The 13,536-nt window shown below is 41.7% G+C and overlaps 1 protein-coding gene across 9 annotated transcripts in view; it reads left to right on the top strand.

Annotated features, from left to right (window-relative positions):
* Positions 1-13,536, top strand: part of LOC124970792 (radial spoke head 10 homolog B-like) — an 87,790-nt gene that overhangs the window by 12,509 nt on the left and 61,745 nt on the right. For 8 of the 9 annotated variants that reach the window (XM_047534385.1, XM_047534383.1, XM_047534386.1 and 5 more), the window contains 6 exons: positions 1,291-1,464; positions 4,407-4,492; positions 5,152-5,272; positions 8,477-8,653; positions 9,782-9,941; positions 10,166-10,287. In XM_047534385.1, coding sequence (XP_047390341.1) covers positions 1,291-1,464; positions 4,407-4,492; positions 5,152-5,272; positions 8,477-8,653; positions 9,782-9,941; positions 10,166-10,287 — 840 coding nt within the window. The remainder of the gene's footprint in view (positions 1-1,290; positions 1,465-4,406; positions 4,493-5,151; positions 5,273-8,476; positions 8,654-9,781; positions 9,942-10,165; positions 10,288-13,536) is intronic. The other variant, XM_047534389.1, reaches the window with a different exon arrangement.

Below are 13,536 nucleotides of genomic sequence, written 5' to 3'. Positions count from 1 at the left end.
TACATTCTCTCCTATGTTTTTACTTTTTAGTGATCAAACAATATCCAGACATCTAGATCTATTTTTACTGGCTGCATGTGTTCCATTATCTGGGTTTCACTTAACCCATCTTGCCAGGTTGTGGGGAATATATGTACTTTTAAATTGATTGCTTGGACAGATTTGTTCTCTAGGAGAGTGTGCCAGTTCCAACTCCCACCCACAAAGTGTGGTGCCCAAAATGCTGTTCTAAAAATCTCCATTGCAGAGCTACTAATGTGGTGGTGTTTATAAATGGTGATGAAGACATTTAAAACACAGTCATGCCATGCACTTGTTCTAATAACAGCTAAGCAAGGACAGAAATGCAGGCACAGTTGGGTAGGAGGGCAGCTAACTGGAGCTGGATGAGGCAGGCAGGCTGCAGAGGTGTAGGGAGAGCAAAGGAGGGGTTCACTCTGAGGCTCAGGGGAGTCTGAGGTTTGATCCCCAATAGTGGTCTGGGGCCAGCCTTGCTGGGGGAAGTCCCTTCCCACACAACATTCCACCTCTAGCTCAGGGCCCACGTTCAAGATTTCTGATCCAACTGGCAATTTGGCAAGGAGATGCCTCTGCTTCATTGTTCTGGATATTCTTGGGGGTTGAGGACTCCTCCTTCCAGGCACAGACCCCTGCATCAGCCCAGTCAGATGGCTTCGTGGGCAGGGTTGGGGCTCTCAGAGGAGCTCCTCAGGCAGGGAGTCCAAGCGGTACCACCTGGCCAGTGTTCGATCAGGCAGCACTGTGATGGCGACATCCCGTAAGTTCAGATTCCTGGAAGAGCGTCTGTTGGCTTGGGGCAGGGTGCATAGTGCTGTGCCCACAGACGTCCCAGTCCACCAGGGCAGATTCTGCAAAAAGGTATCTGCAGAACATTGTAATGACCACAGGTGGAAGGAATGACTTCCACTGGTAATCAATCGCTTTGTCACGTCTGGAGGGAACAGGGAATGAGTCTGCTTCTGGGCGGGTGTGAAGAGTCTGAAGTCCTAAGGTCAGAGTTGGCAGCCCCTCTACCATATCACCTGCATGCTGCGTGGAGCTTTGTCCACACATAGCTTTGTCCCATATTTTATTCTCCATGCCCTTCCTCACAGAGGAGCCATTAGGTGAGAGAGGATGGGAAATGCAGAGGAGGGAGACTGGGGGCATGTCCAGCTTCCCATGGAAGAGGGGCAGGGGCAGCATCAGTGGTTAGGTCTCCAGCAGCCCACAGGATGAGGGGCCCCACACTGCTGCATTCTCACCACCCTTATAGACATTTTGCCTTAGGGGGACTTTGTGAAGAACATTCCTATGAACCACGGCGTGTACACTTGGCCAGATGGCAGCATGTACGAAGGAGAAGTGGTGAACGGCATGAGGAACGGATTTGGTATGTTCAAGTGCAGCACACATCCTGTGTCCTACGTCGGCCACTGGTGCCAAGGCAAGAGACACGGGAAGGTGGGTGGAGGCACCATCTGTGCACAGGGTGTGCGGTCGTGGTGGGTGGGAAGTGTTGAGGGATACTCGTGTGACATAAAATTAACCATTTTAAAGTTACAGTTCAGTGGCGCCACGTCCATTCGTAATGTTTTGCAGCCATCACCTCTGTCTAGTCTCAAACATTCTCATCACCCCAAAATAAAACCCCTGCCCATTAGGCAGTTGCTCCACATCCCTGCCTTTACATGTTCCCTGGCAGTCCCTGGTCTACTGTCACTGTGGGTTTACCTACTGGACATTTTATATAAATGGAATCATGTGACATGCAACCTTTTGTGTCTGGCTGCTTTCACTTAGCATGTTTTTAAGGTTCATCCATGTCATAGCACATGGCAGTACTTCACTCTTATGGCTGAGTAATATTCCATTGTAAGTATTGATCATAATTTATCTATTCATCTATTGATGGACATTGGGCTTTCTTCTTCTTTTTTTAAAATATACTTATATATATGTAATATAGTTATATATTTTTATATATAATATATATTATATATACATATGTTGTAAGTGGACATAATACCTTTATTTTATTTATTTATTTTTATGCGGTCCTTAGGCTCAAACCCAGTGCCTCACATGTGCGCACTCCACCCCTGAGCCACAACTGCAGCCTGGCATTGGGCTATTTTCATTTTGACAATTGTGAACAATGCTGCTATGAATATATGTGCCTGGATTTGAGTACTTGTTTTCAGTTCTTTGGGGTATTTACCCAGAAGTGGGGTTGCTGGGTCATATGGTAACTTTACGTTTATTGTTTTAAGGAGCCATCAAATTGTTTTCCACAACAGCTGCACCATTTACACCTCCAACAGCAATGCACAGCATATTCATTTTTAACCAAGGTTGCTACATTTGGCATTATTGTTTTGCTTTTGTATAGGTTGAAAAAATACTGTAGCAATTTTTAGAATTTTAAAAATTCATAATTTTTAGAAAAGATCATAAGAAAAGAAAAAGTGTACCATTCTAAGTCTCATTGGCTGAACATTGACAGGTTGGAAAACATTTGAGAGGGTATTGTTCCCAAGTCCTTGATTATGCAACATTAAACAAAGGGAGACTCTTGTTTTTCCCTTTTCTTTTCCTTCCTTCCTTCTTTCTTTTTTTCTTTTTATAATTTATGACTGCCTACTGAGATAAGGCAAATACCCTGGTTTATTTTCAGACCCACAAAAGTAAATGGATGGAGTCTGGCACATTATTTAGAAGCTCCACAGAAATCAGTGCCTATCCCTCAAGTAGTGCTATATGAAAAAGCAAATCTGTGACCATCCCTGAGAAACCTTGGCGAATTCTAGCTCTAGGAGTCTTTTCATCTGAACAACACAAAATCCCAGCTGCTGGCCTGCTTCCTGCAGAGGCCTGGTCTGTCTACCATTTTCCTTTCAAGTGGAACTACCAGATGGAAACTGGAAGGAGAAGTCCTTCCATGAGATGTGTGCCAGCCACTGGAAGTCGCCAAAAGGCCTTACAAGCCAAGGAGGACTTCCAAAGTCCATGCACAAAGGAATATCTAGGTTTTAGGGTTGAAAATGTGGCTGGAGATGTAGTTCGGCAGTAGAATGCATGCTTCAAATGTTCAGGGCGCTGGGTTTGATCTCCAGTACTGCAAATAAACAAAAAACCCAAAATCAAAACAGAGTGAATTTGAGAGGGATTAGGGATCTAGTCCAGCCTCTTCCTTAAGGGATGCAGGCCTGGAGGGTGAGGAGCGGGTGAGCCAGGGCTGCATGGCTGAGTTCACCTGGCACCTGGCCTTCCCTCACAGTTCCTCAAAATTCCACCTCAGCCCTCCTGCTCTGCTCAGGCTTTTTCTGTCTCTTATGTGGTGTTTGTGGGTATTTCTCAAGCTCACAGCAAGTCAGTTGAGACTGGAGGGGTTGGAGATGGTGACTTCTAGTCAGAAACCCCTGGATGACTTCAAGAAGGAGCAAGGTAGCTGGATAATGAAGATGAAAGGTTTGCTGGGCTTGTTGGTGCAGGCCTGTAATCAGCAATAGAAGTCTGAGGTGGGAGGATCACAAGTCAGAGTCCAACTTCAGCAACTTAAAGAGACCTCAGTATCTTATTGAGACCCTCAGCAATTTAGTCTCAAAATAAAATGTAAAGAGGGCTGGGGATGTGGTTCAGTGGCAAAGCACCCCTGGGTTCAATCCCAAGCACCAAAATAAAGAAAAAGAGGGGGCTGGGGTTGTGGCTCAGTGGTTGAGCACTTGCCTAGCATGTGTGAGGTACTGGGTTTGACCCTCAGCACCACACAAAAATAAATAAATAAAATAAAGGTATTGTGTCCATCAACAACTGAAAAGAAGAAAAAGATTGCTTGTGTATACCTGTGCACGTGTGTGCATGCAGCATGCACACGCAGGGATAAATAGCAGAAAAGGTAACTAGAGGCTGTTCAGCATAGATCCAAATACGCTGCAAAGTGGCATGAACCACTGCCTTGCAGGAGTCATCAAAGGACGCTTACTGAATGTTGCTCATGCGGAGACAGCAAAATGGGTAAGATATTAAAATGGATAAAACGAAATGGCTTTGATATGTGAAAGAGTGACCTCCAGTTACAAGGAAGGTGCACCAAGAAGACAAGGTTCTTCAGGTGTGTGTGTGACTAATAGTTACGGAATACAATGAATGCAGTCATTCCCTGCCTTAATGTGGCACTTTGTTATTAAGGGGTAATTGGTTTGTGATATTATCTCATTTGCCTTTGGTATAACATTTTCTTGATTGTAAAAGAGAAACTTAATGGCTTCTGTGCCTCATGTTGTGTGACACTGACCTCTGCATAGTTTTGTACTTCTTCAATATATATACTTTTTATATTTACATTTAAAAAAGCATGTGTTATGAGGCTTGAATTTTTAAAACATGATTATTATTCATTTTAGGGCTCCATTTATTACAATCAAGAGGGTACCTCTTGGTACGAGGGAGACTGGGTCTACAACATCAAAAAGGGCTGGGGAATAAGATGGTAGGTATGATCACTGCCACATCTGGGGTGTAGGGAAAAAGTGTGTGCGGTCCCAAATAGCTTTCACTTAGGCTACAGATAAGGTGCAGAAATTACAGAGGATACATTGTCTGTTGAAGCGGGGTGGAATTGAAATTTATCTTTTATGGAAGAAAACATTCCATAAAAATTTAGAGAAACACCACATTAAATATTCAAACATACTGTTTCAGTTTTTTGTAAGTAGACACTGCCTTTCTTTGTTCTTTGTATTAATCATCGATCCTCATTATTAGTTGTATGTTTTCTGAAGAATGATGACACATTTGCTTGGCTTTGGATTCAGATATAGAATCCAAAATTTTAATAAAAGGATTTTTAATGTTTTAATAAAATGATTAAAATATTTGGGGGCAAAGTATTAACCAATCATAATATGATAGAGAATTATTTCTAAAGCATGTGAAGACCTTTCTTAGCTACTTTGTCACCTTATTAATCAGTGGGCTTAATAAAGTGATTTATTCTGCTCCCCCACATGATAATTTTTACTGACCACATGCCCACCCACTGGACACAGTGGAGGGGGCTGGGGTCCTGGGCGTGGATTTCTTCACAGGTGTTCGAGGACTGTTGTATGCGAGGTCACTGCTGGCTGCTCATTGGTTCTTTTGTTTCAGTTACAAATCTGGAAACATATACGAAGGCCAGTGGGAAGACAACATGCGCCACGGGGAAGGCAAGATGAGGTGGCTGACGACCAATGAGGAGTACACCGGCTCCTGGGAGAGGGGGGTCCAGGTGGGCCCCGGGCCATCTTGGCATGGCCCCTACAGCGTGCTGTACTGATCCTCAGCCCTGGGCTTCGGAGTGAGATTACACAGTAATCTAAAATTTAAGCTCTGATGAATTTAGAAACTCAAAGTACTCTTTCCTGGTCTCAACTGCACTTTTTATTGCTGTTTTATTATTTAGCGTTCTTTAGTAGTGTGACACACATTAGGGTCTGCCATTGTCAACCTCATAAATTCATGTGGCTCCTCCAAGGGCAGAGACTATTATTTATACTTCAGAAATGTTGGATTTTCAGCCAGGTATGGTGACGCATGCCTATAATCTCAGTAATTTGGGAGGCTGAGGCAGGAGGACTACAAGTTCAAGGTCAGTGTCTCGAAATAAAAAATAAAAAGGGCCATATGTAGAAGAATGAAACCTGATCCTTATCTTTGACCCTGCACAAAAGTCAACTCAAAGTGGATCAAAGACCTAGGAATTAGCTCAGAAACTCTGCAACTGCCCAGCTGTCTAACATGTTGGCACAAGAACCCACTTCCTTAACAAGACTCCTAAAGCATAAGAAATAAACCTAAAAGTCAATAAATGGGAGGCATCAAATTAAAAAGCTTCCACACAGCAAAGGGAATGACAGCATGAAGAAAAAACCTATAGAATGAGAAAAGTTCTTTGCCACATTCTCCTCAGATAGGGATTAATATCCAGAATATATAAAGAACTCAGCAAACTTTTTTTTTTTAATTTTGCGGTGCTGGGGATTAGAACCCAGGGCCTTGTGCTTACGAGGCAAGCACCTTACCAACTGAACTATCTCCCCAGCCCTAAAGAACTCAGCAAACTTAACACCAAATAACCCAATTAATAAACGGGCAAAAGAACTAAACACACTTCTCAAAAGAAGAAATACAAATGGCCAAAAAATATATGGGAAAATGTTGAATATCTCTAGCAATCAGGGAAATGCAATTCGAAACTACATTGAGGTTTCATCTCACTCCAGTCAGAATGTCAATTATCAAGAATACAAGCAGCCAGGCACAGTGGCACACACTTGTAATCCAAGTGACTCGGGTGGCTGAGGCAGGAGGATCACAAGTTCGAAGCCAGCAATTTAGTGAGGCCCTAAGCAAGTGAGTGAGATCCTGTCTCAAAAATAAAAAATAGGGGTTGGATTCATGGCTCAGAGCACTTGCCTGGCTTGTGTGAGGTCCTGGGTTAGAGCCTCACTCCCTCATATAATTAAGTAAATAAATCAATAGATAAATAAATCCATTGACAACTAAAAAATATTTCAAAAAAATTAAAAAGGGCAGGGATGTGACTCAGTGGTAAAGTGCCTCTGACTTAAATCCCTAGTACCAAAATTAAAAAAAAAAAAGAAGTAATAAGTGTTGGCAAGGATGCAGGGTGAAAAAGGGACACTCATACATTGTTAGTGGGACTGCAAATTAGTGCAGCCACTCTAGAAAGCAACATGCATATTCCTCAAAAATCTCCACCATATGACCCTGCTATCCCAATCTTTGGTTTATATCCAAAAGATCTAAAATCAGCATTCTGTAGTGACGCAGCCACATCAATGTTTATAGCAGCACAATTCACAATAGCCAAGTTGTGGGTTTAACCTAGGTGCTCTTCAAGAGATGAATGGATAAAGAAAATATATACATTGTATACACAGTGGAGTATTAGCCAGAAAGAAGAATGAAATTATGGCATTTGCTGGTAAATACATGGAGTGAAGGACAAGATGCTAAGTGAAATAAGTCAGATTCAGAAAGTGAAGGGCCAAATGTTTTCTCTGGTCTGCAGAAGCCTGTCCAAAATAAGGGGAGGAGGGAAGTGAAGAAGGGAAAATGGGGGATTTCACCAAAATAGGAGAAAGATCAGTGGACTAGATGAAGGGAATTGAGGGAGCGAGAGAAGGAACGGGATAAGCGAAGAATGAACCTGACCTACCTTTCCTATGTGCATATGTGAATATATCATGTAATCCGTAAGACACTAACGGAAAAACAACTAAAAATAGCAGAAAGATCAGTGGAGGAGAAGGGAACGGGGAGGGAAGAGAGGAGAGAAAGGGAAGTAGTGGGGACTGAAAAGCATATTCCATGCTTTTTTAATCATGTCAAAAATGAACCCTAATGTTATGTATAACTAAAAAAAGCAGTAAAAAGGGAAAACTGGGAAAAAATTCATTGAAATATAAAAAACAAAACCAAAAACAAGACTTTGGATGTGGCTCAGTGGTAAAGCACCACTGACTTCAATCCCTAGTACTGGGAAAAGAGAAGAAGAAACAAACAAATGATGAATTTCCTGTACAAAAGAGAAAAACTTTGGTTGATATAGTTCATAAAGCTAGAATTTTCTAATAGATATTAGTCTGTTAATGGGACCTTTGTAAACTCACATAATAGCTCCAGTTTTGTTTTTGTTTTTTGTTTTTTTTTTTTGGTGTGTGTGTGTGTGTGTGTGTGTGTGTGTGTGTAGGTTCTTTGGTGGTGTCTGTCTAGGTAATCATCTTTGCAAGTACAGTCAACTTCATGTCTTTCTTTCTAATCTGTCTGGAGTTTTCCCTCTTACTACTGTATTGCCTGGTCCTCCTGTATGATAGAGGGATGGAAATCCTTACGTCGTTCTTGATCCTTCTAGGAAAGAATTCAATCTTTCATCAGGGGTGACGTTAGCTGTAGATTTTTCATAGATGCCCTTTTCTGGTTCAGGAAGCTCTCTTTAATTCTTCTTCTTTTTTTTCTTTTTCTTTTTTTTTTTTTTTTTTTTTTGGTACCAGGGATTGAACACAGGGTGCTTAACCCCTGAGCCACATCTCCAGCCATTTTTGTGTTTTATTTTGAGACAGGGTCGGGCTAAGTTGCTTAGGACCTTGCTAAGTTGTGAGACTGGCCTTAAACTTGCAATCCCCCTGCCTCAGCCTCCTGAGATGCTGGGATTACAGGCACTACCATTCCCAGCAAATTCTTAATTTCCTTACAGTTTTTGTTATGAATGTATGTTGACCCTTAAAGGCTTGTATAAGTTCTCTTAGGTCAAAATACTGGTTAGTAAGTAGCTGAGCTAATATTGAACCTAAGTCTGTGTGGCTCCAAAGTTCATGTCTCCCATTGTGTTTGTCTTGATTAGAAATGAATTCAGGTAAAAGGAGGAAGTATTTTGAGCATTTCTGATGGCATTTCACTTTCTTTTCAGAATGGCTTTGGAACACACACATGGTTTCTAAAGAGAATCCCTAACTCCCAGTATCCTTTAAGAAATGAATATATAGGAGAGTTTGTAAATGGATGTCGTCATGGACATGGAAAATTTTACTATGCCAGTGGAGCCGTGTATGAGGGAGACTGGGTTTCCAATAAAAAACATGGCATGGTGAGTATCTCTGAGAAGATTCATCTTAAAGATTATTTAGAGCAATTGAAGTGCAGTAAAAGGTGAGTCATTTCTAGCTAGTAAATTACATTATCCATTTTGCATAGATAACTTACTGTTAAGGTGGTCACATGAATTTTGAAATATTTCCAACATGTTTTCTATTTCCTGGATATTTAGAGTTTACTTAGTTTGTGTTTCATGAATGTGTGTATATGTGTTAGGTGGGTTTGGTTGCAAAGTATCAGACAATCTAGTTTAATGTGCCATATATAAAAAGACTAATGGGAATGTGGGCTTAGGCTGGTTAGACTCAGTGACTTCTTGAGGTCAGGATTTCTCCTCATCTGCCCACATCATCTCCCACCCTGTCAGCTTCACTCTCGAGTTGCCCTTCCCCGTGACTGCAGGACAGCTGCTGTGCTTCAATACTTCACATCCATGTACCACACTAAGTAGAAGAAAAGAAATTCTTTTCCCTGAATCCTTCTATAAATGTCTCATTTCACAGAGCTGAGCTGTGTCATTTGCCCACCTCTGAAACAGTAACTGAACATTGGCATGGGTTTGACAAACAGCAGGGAGTCCCTCTTCCCCTGGGCATTATGCCAGTCATGTGCATAGTTTAATAAGACCCATTCTGTGACCTAGAGGTTCTTATATTTGGGGAGAGGTTGTGGGCTGGATACAGAAAGAGGAGAGAAGGGGGAGGAGAGGAGGGAAGAAGCAGTAGGAAGAGGAGGAGGAAAGAGAGGATTTGTATAGTGATATGAGACCCTAGGAGCCGGGCATATATGGACTACGTGTGTAGTTTCAAAACAAACAGCTCTTCTGGGCGCAGTGGCACAAGCCTGTAATTCCAGAGGCTCGGGAGGCTGAGGCAGGAGGATCAAGAATTCAAAACCAGCCTCAGCAACAGAGAGGTGCTAAGCAACTCTAAATAAAATAGAAAATAGGGCTGGGATGTGGCTCAGGGATTGAGTGCCTCTGAGTTCAATCCCTAGTACCAAAAACAAAAAACCAGCTCCAAACCCTTGAAAGAGCCTTTGGTGTGCATATGCCAATGTTTCTTTCCAAGGAAACTTTTCGCAAATTGCAAAAAGTTGTTTTCTACCTTTCTACCTGCAGGGTCGATTAACTTTCAAGAATGGGCGTGTGTATGAAGGCCTGTTTTCCAATGACCACATAGCACAGTTTCCAGATCTTGAAGTTGAATTTATAAGTTACCTGGACCTGCCCTCAGATGTTGCCCAAACAGGCAGGCAACTCCAATCTTCTGTTAGTGCTGGTAGGATCCTTTATTCAGTCTGCTTTTATCTATGTATCCATTAATGAGAATATATCTGATACTTCAGGAAACAGCAGTTTCCTGTGAGCAACTATTTTTTTTTTTAGTTTTTTTCCTCATACCCTTGTATCCCATTTTGGTAGAAAACATTTTGACATAATGGTGAAATTTTTTAACATTGCTTTTCATAATTATTCCCTGTTTTTGCCTTCATCATTTGCCAGAAACTATCAGAAAGCTTGATGGCAGTGAAAGCCATTCTGTGTTAGGATCAAGCATTGAACTGAACCTGCATTTGCTGCTGAACATGTATCCTAAGGAAAACCAAGCAGAAGAAAAGAAGCAGGTGGAAACATTTTTATTGCTATAGATTTATATTGTAGATTTAAATATTAACAGAGTCTCCACCGTCCTGGGATGCCAGAGCTGGTGATTGTTGCCACCTGTCAAGTGTCTTCTAAACGCTCAACATGGTTTAAGTAGATCGTCCTGCTTAGTTTGCAAGGCAACCCTGTGAGTGAGCAGGCTTGTGAGAAAAGGGAAGAACAGAGGGAGAGTTACCTGGAGCCCCTGAGCCCATAAAAGTCACATCACCCTCACACTCAGGTCAGTTTGAAGTCCAAGACTGTGGCCACCTCCCTTGGTGGAACACTAATTCTGCAGTACATTATTATAGACTTTTAGGGTTCAGGAGAACTTCGGGCCCTTAGAAATCACTGAAAATTGAGAAACCTTTAGAGTCAGATGAAATTATATGCACTTGTACCTCATTGAATGACTGTCTGGCAAATTAAAGCCACCAAGTGCCAGTTAGTACCACAGGCCCTACTTAGACTGGGGATTGGTGTTTCCTCCTGAAACTTTTGTTGCAGATGTTACTTTGAGAGCCAGCCTCTTCTGCATTGCAAAGCATCTTTGCCCCTTTCCTCTTGCTCATCACTGCTGCTTCTGGCCCCTGGTTCTTTGGGCCTCAGGAGGTTGCCTCATTCCATCTCCTGTCCTTCTATTTTGGGTTCCAAGGCCGTCACTGTAACCCAGGCTCCCAGAATCAAGATTCTACTCAAAGATTCTTTTTAAAATTAGGAGTCTTTCATTTATCAAGAATACAAGCAGCAATAAATGTTGGTGAGGATGCTGGTGGGGTTGCAAATTGGTGCAGCCACTCTGGAAAGCAGGATGGAGATTCCTCAGAAAACTTGGAATGGAACCATCATTTGACCCAGCTATCCCATTCCTCTGTTTATACCCAAAGGACTTAAAATCAGCATACTACAGTGACACAGCCACATCAATGTTTACAGCAGCTTGATTCATGATAGCAAAACTATAGAACCAACCTGGATACCCTTCCATAGATGAATGGATAAAGAAAATGTGGTACATATACATAATGGAATATTACTCAGCCTTAAGAATGAAATTATGGAATTTGCTGGTAAATGGATGAAACTAGAGAATATCATGCTAAGTGAAATAAGCCAATCCCCAAAAACCAAAGACTGAATGTTTTCTCTGATAAGTGGATGCTTATCCATAGTGGTGGGTGGACAGGGAAGAATGAAGGAATTTTGGATTATATGGAGGGGAGTGAGGGAATTGGTGGGGTGGTGGGGATGTGAAGGAGGATAGAATGAGACAGACATTATTACCCTGTATACATGTATGAAAAACATTTTTTTTAAATTCTCTATTAAAAAAAAGAAAGAAAAAATAAAAGAGGCTCTACATCCAAACAAAATCCCTCTTTCCCTCCAATTTTTTTTAGGGGTTTATTGGGGACTGAATCCAGGAGTGCTTGACCACTGAGCTATATCCCTGATGTTTTTTATTTTCTAGAGACAGGGTCCTGTCGTGTTACTGAGACTGACCTTGAACTTGTGATCCTTCTGCTTTAACCTCCCAAGTCACTAGGTTTGCAGGCAAATACCACCAAGTTCAACTCCCTCTTTCCAATTTTTAGTATGCATAGATAGAATTGGAATCATTCCATTTACAAAATCTCTGTCTTCACATGGAATTTAATGATAGCTATTCAGTGCCATAAGATATATTTCTACAATATAATTTTAGGTGAATAATATATACTGATTTACCAAGAAAGGCATAATCACATTGTTTACATTATTCCCCTCATCTCTTACAATATATATTATAATAGTATAATATATATGTATATAATCTCTTATAATAATATATGTTATTATTATACCATTTTACACTTTGAAGTTCTATGTCAAACATGTGGGTCTTATACAAATTATGGGTTTAAAAATATCTTGAATATTTCATAATCACAAAAGGAACACATGTTCTTACAAAAAAATCAAGCATTATGGAAATACAGCACAGAAAGTGAAAGAATCCTACAATTAATTCCACACCCTGGGAATACCTTTAAACAGTTTTAATGACTGTAATGTTTCATAATGGACATATTGCAATTTAGCAAATTTTCTATAGCTTACTTTTTACTTTTTATTATGAGATGATTTAAGGCTTGCAGAGAGTTAAAAAAAAAAAAAAAAAAAACCATGGTTTCCACATACCTTCCTCCCAGCTTCCGCTCATGTACCATCATATATGACCATGGTACAGTGAACAGACCCCAGGAATGAGCGTTACAGCAACACAGTTGACTCAGCTACTGACTTCTAGAACAGAATTTTACTAGTTTTTCTCCTAATGCCCTCTTTCCATTCTGGGATTCAGCCCAGGCCCCGTTGATGCCCTTGGTTGTCTGTGTGACAGCTCCTTCATTTTCCATTGTCTTTGCGACCTTGAGGCCTCCCTCTCAAGAGAACTGCTCAGTTATTTGGTAGAATCTCTCCATTTGGGTTTAAGATTTTCTTCATGATTATACATATTTATTATCTATCATTGACATTTTGTCAAAATGTGAGTATCTGAGTAGAGGTTCTGGATTATTCTAGTTTCAACCAGGAAAAGCTAAAGCAAACAGGCCATGGTCCTCTGAGCCTTTGGACTATCATTTCTCCCTCAAATAGTTGCCTCTATCAAGTGACCTGACAACCCCTTTCCAGCCTAACCCTGTCAGTCCCCTCCTCCTCACCATGACCTGCAGGACAGTGGCTCACCTGCAGAGTAGCACTTGGCTCTGGGCATGGTCCCAAATGCCTTCAATCACTGACTCCTCCCAGCAGCCTCTGGGCAGGTCTGGGGTTGTCCCACTTTGCACAGGAGGGGCTGGAGCAGGAGGGGATGACAACTTCACTGCAGGCCCTCCTGGCGTTCCTGGAGCACCACCCTTCCCCGCCCTGCCACTATTTCAGGCCCAGCCTACCCTTGGGGTGCCTGCTTTCTGTGACATTCTACTGCTCAAGCTGTTCTCCCAGGCTCAGTTCAAATGCCGCATCCTCCAGGGAGCTGCTGCCTTAGAATTGCCTCTCTTTACATAGGCTTGGTTCTCCCAGTGATACCTCTTTATTGCATAAAGCGTCTTGTGTTCATTACTCGATTTTAAGCTTCATGAAGACAAATTCTGTGTTGTGCTCTAGAATAGTGCTTTAAATGGGCATAAACGTGCATTGAATTGAATCTCAAAAAGCAGGAGTCAATGGCAAGAGTAACAGATGCC

This window comes from Sciurus carolinensis, chromosome 18, assembly GCF_902686445.1.
Source record: "Sciurus carolinensis chromosome 18, mSciCar1.2, whole genome shotgun sequence".
In the NCBI taxonomy this organism is placed as follows: domain Eukaryota; kingdom Metazoa; phylum Chordata; class Mammalia; order Rodentia; family Sciuridae; genus Sciurus; species Sciurus carolinensis.
This window is presented reverse-complemented; position numbering and strand designations above follow the sequence as displayed.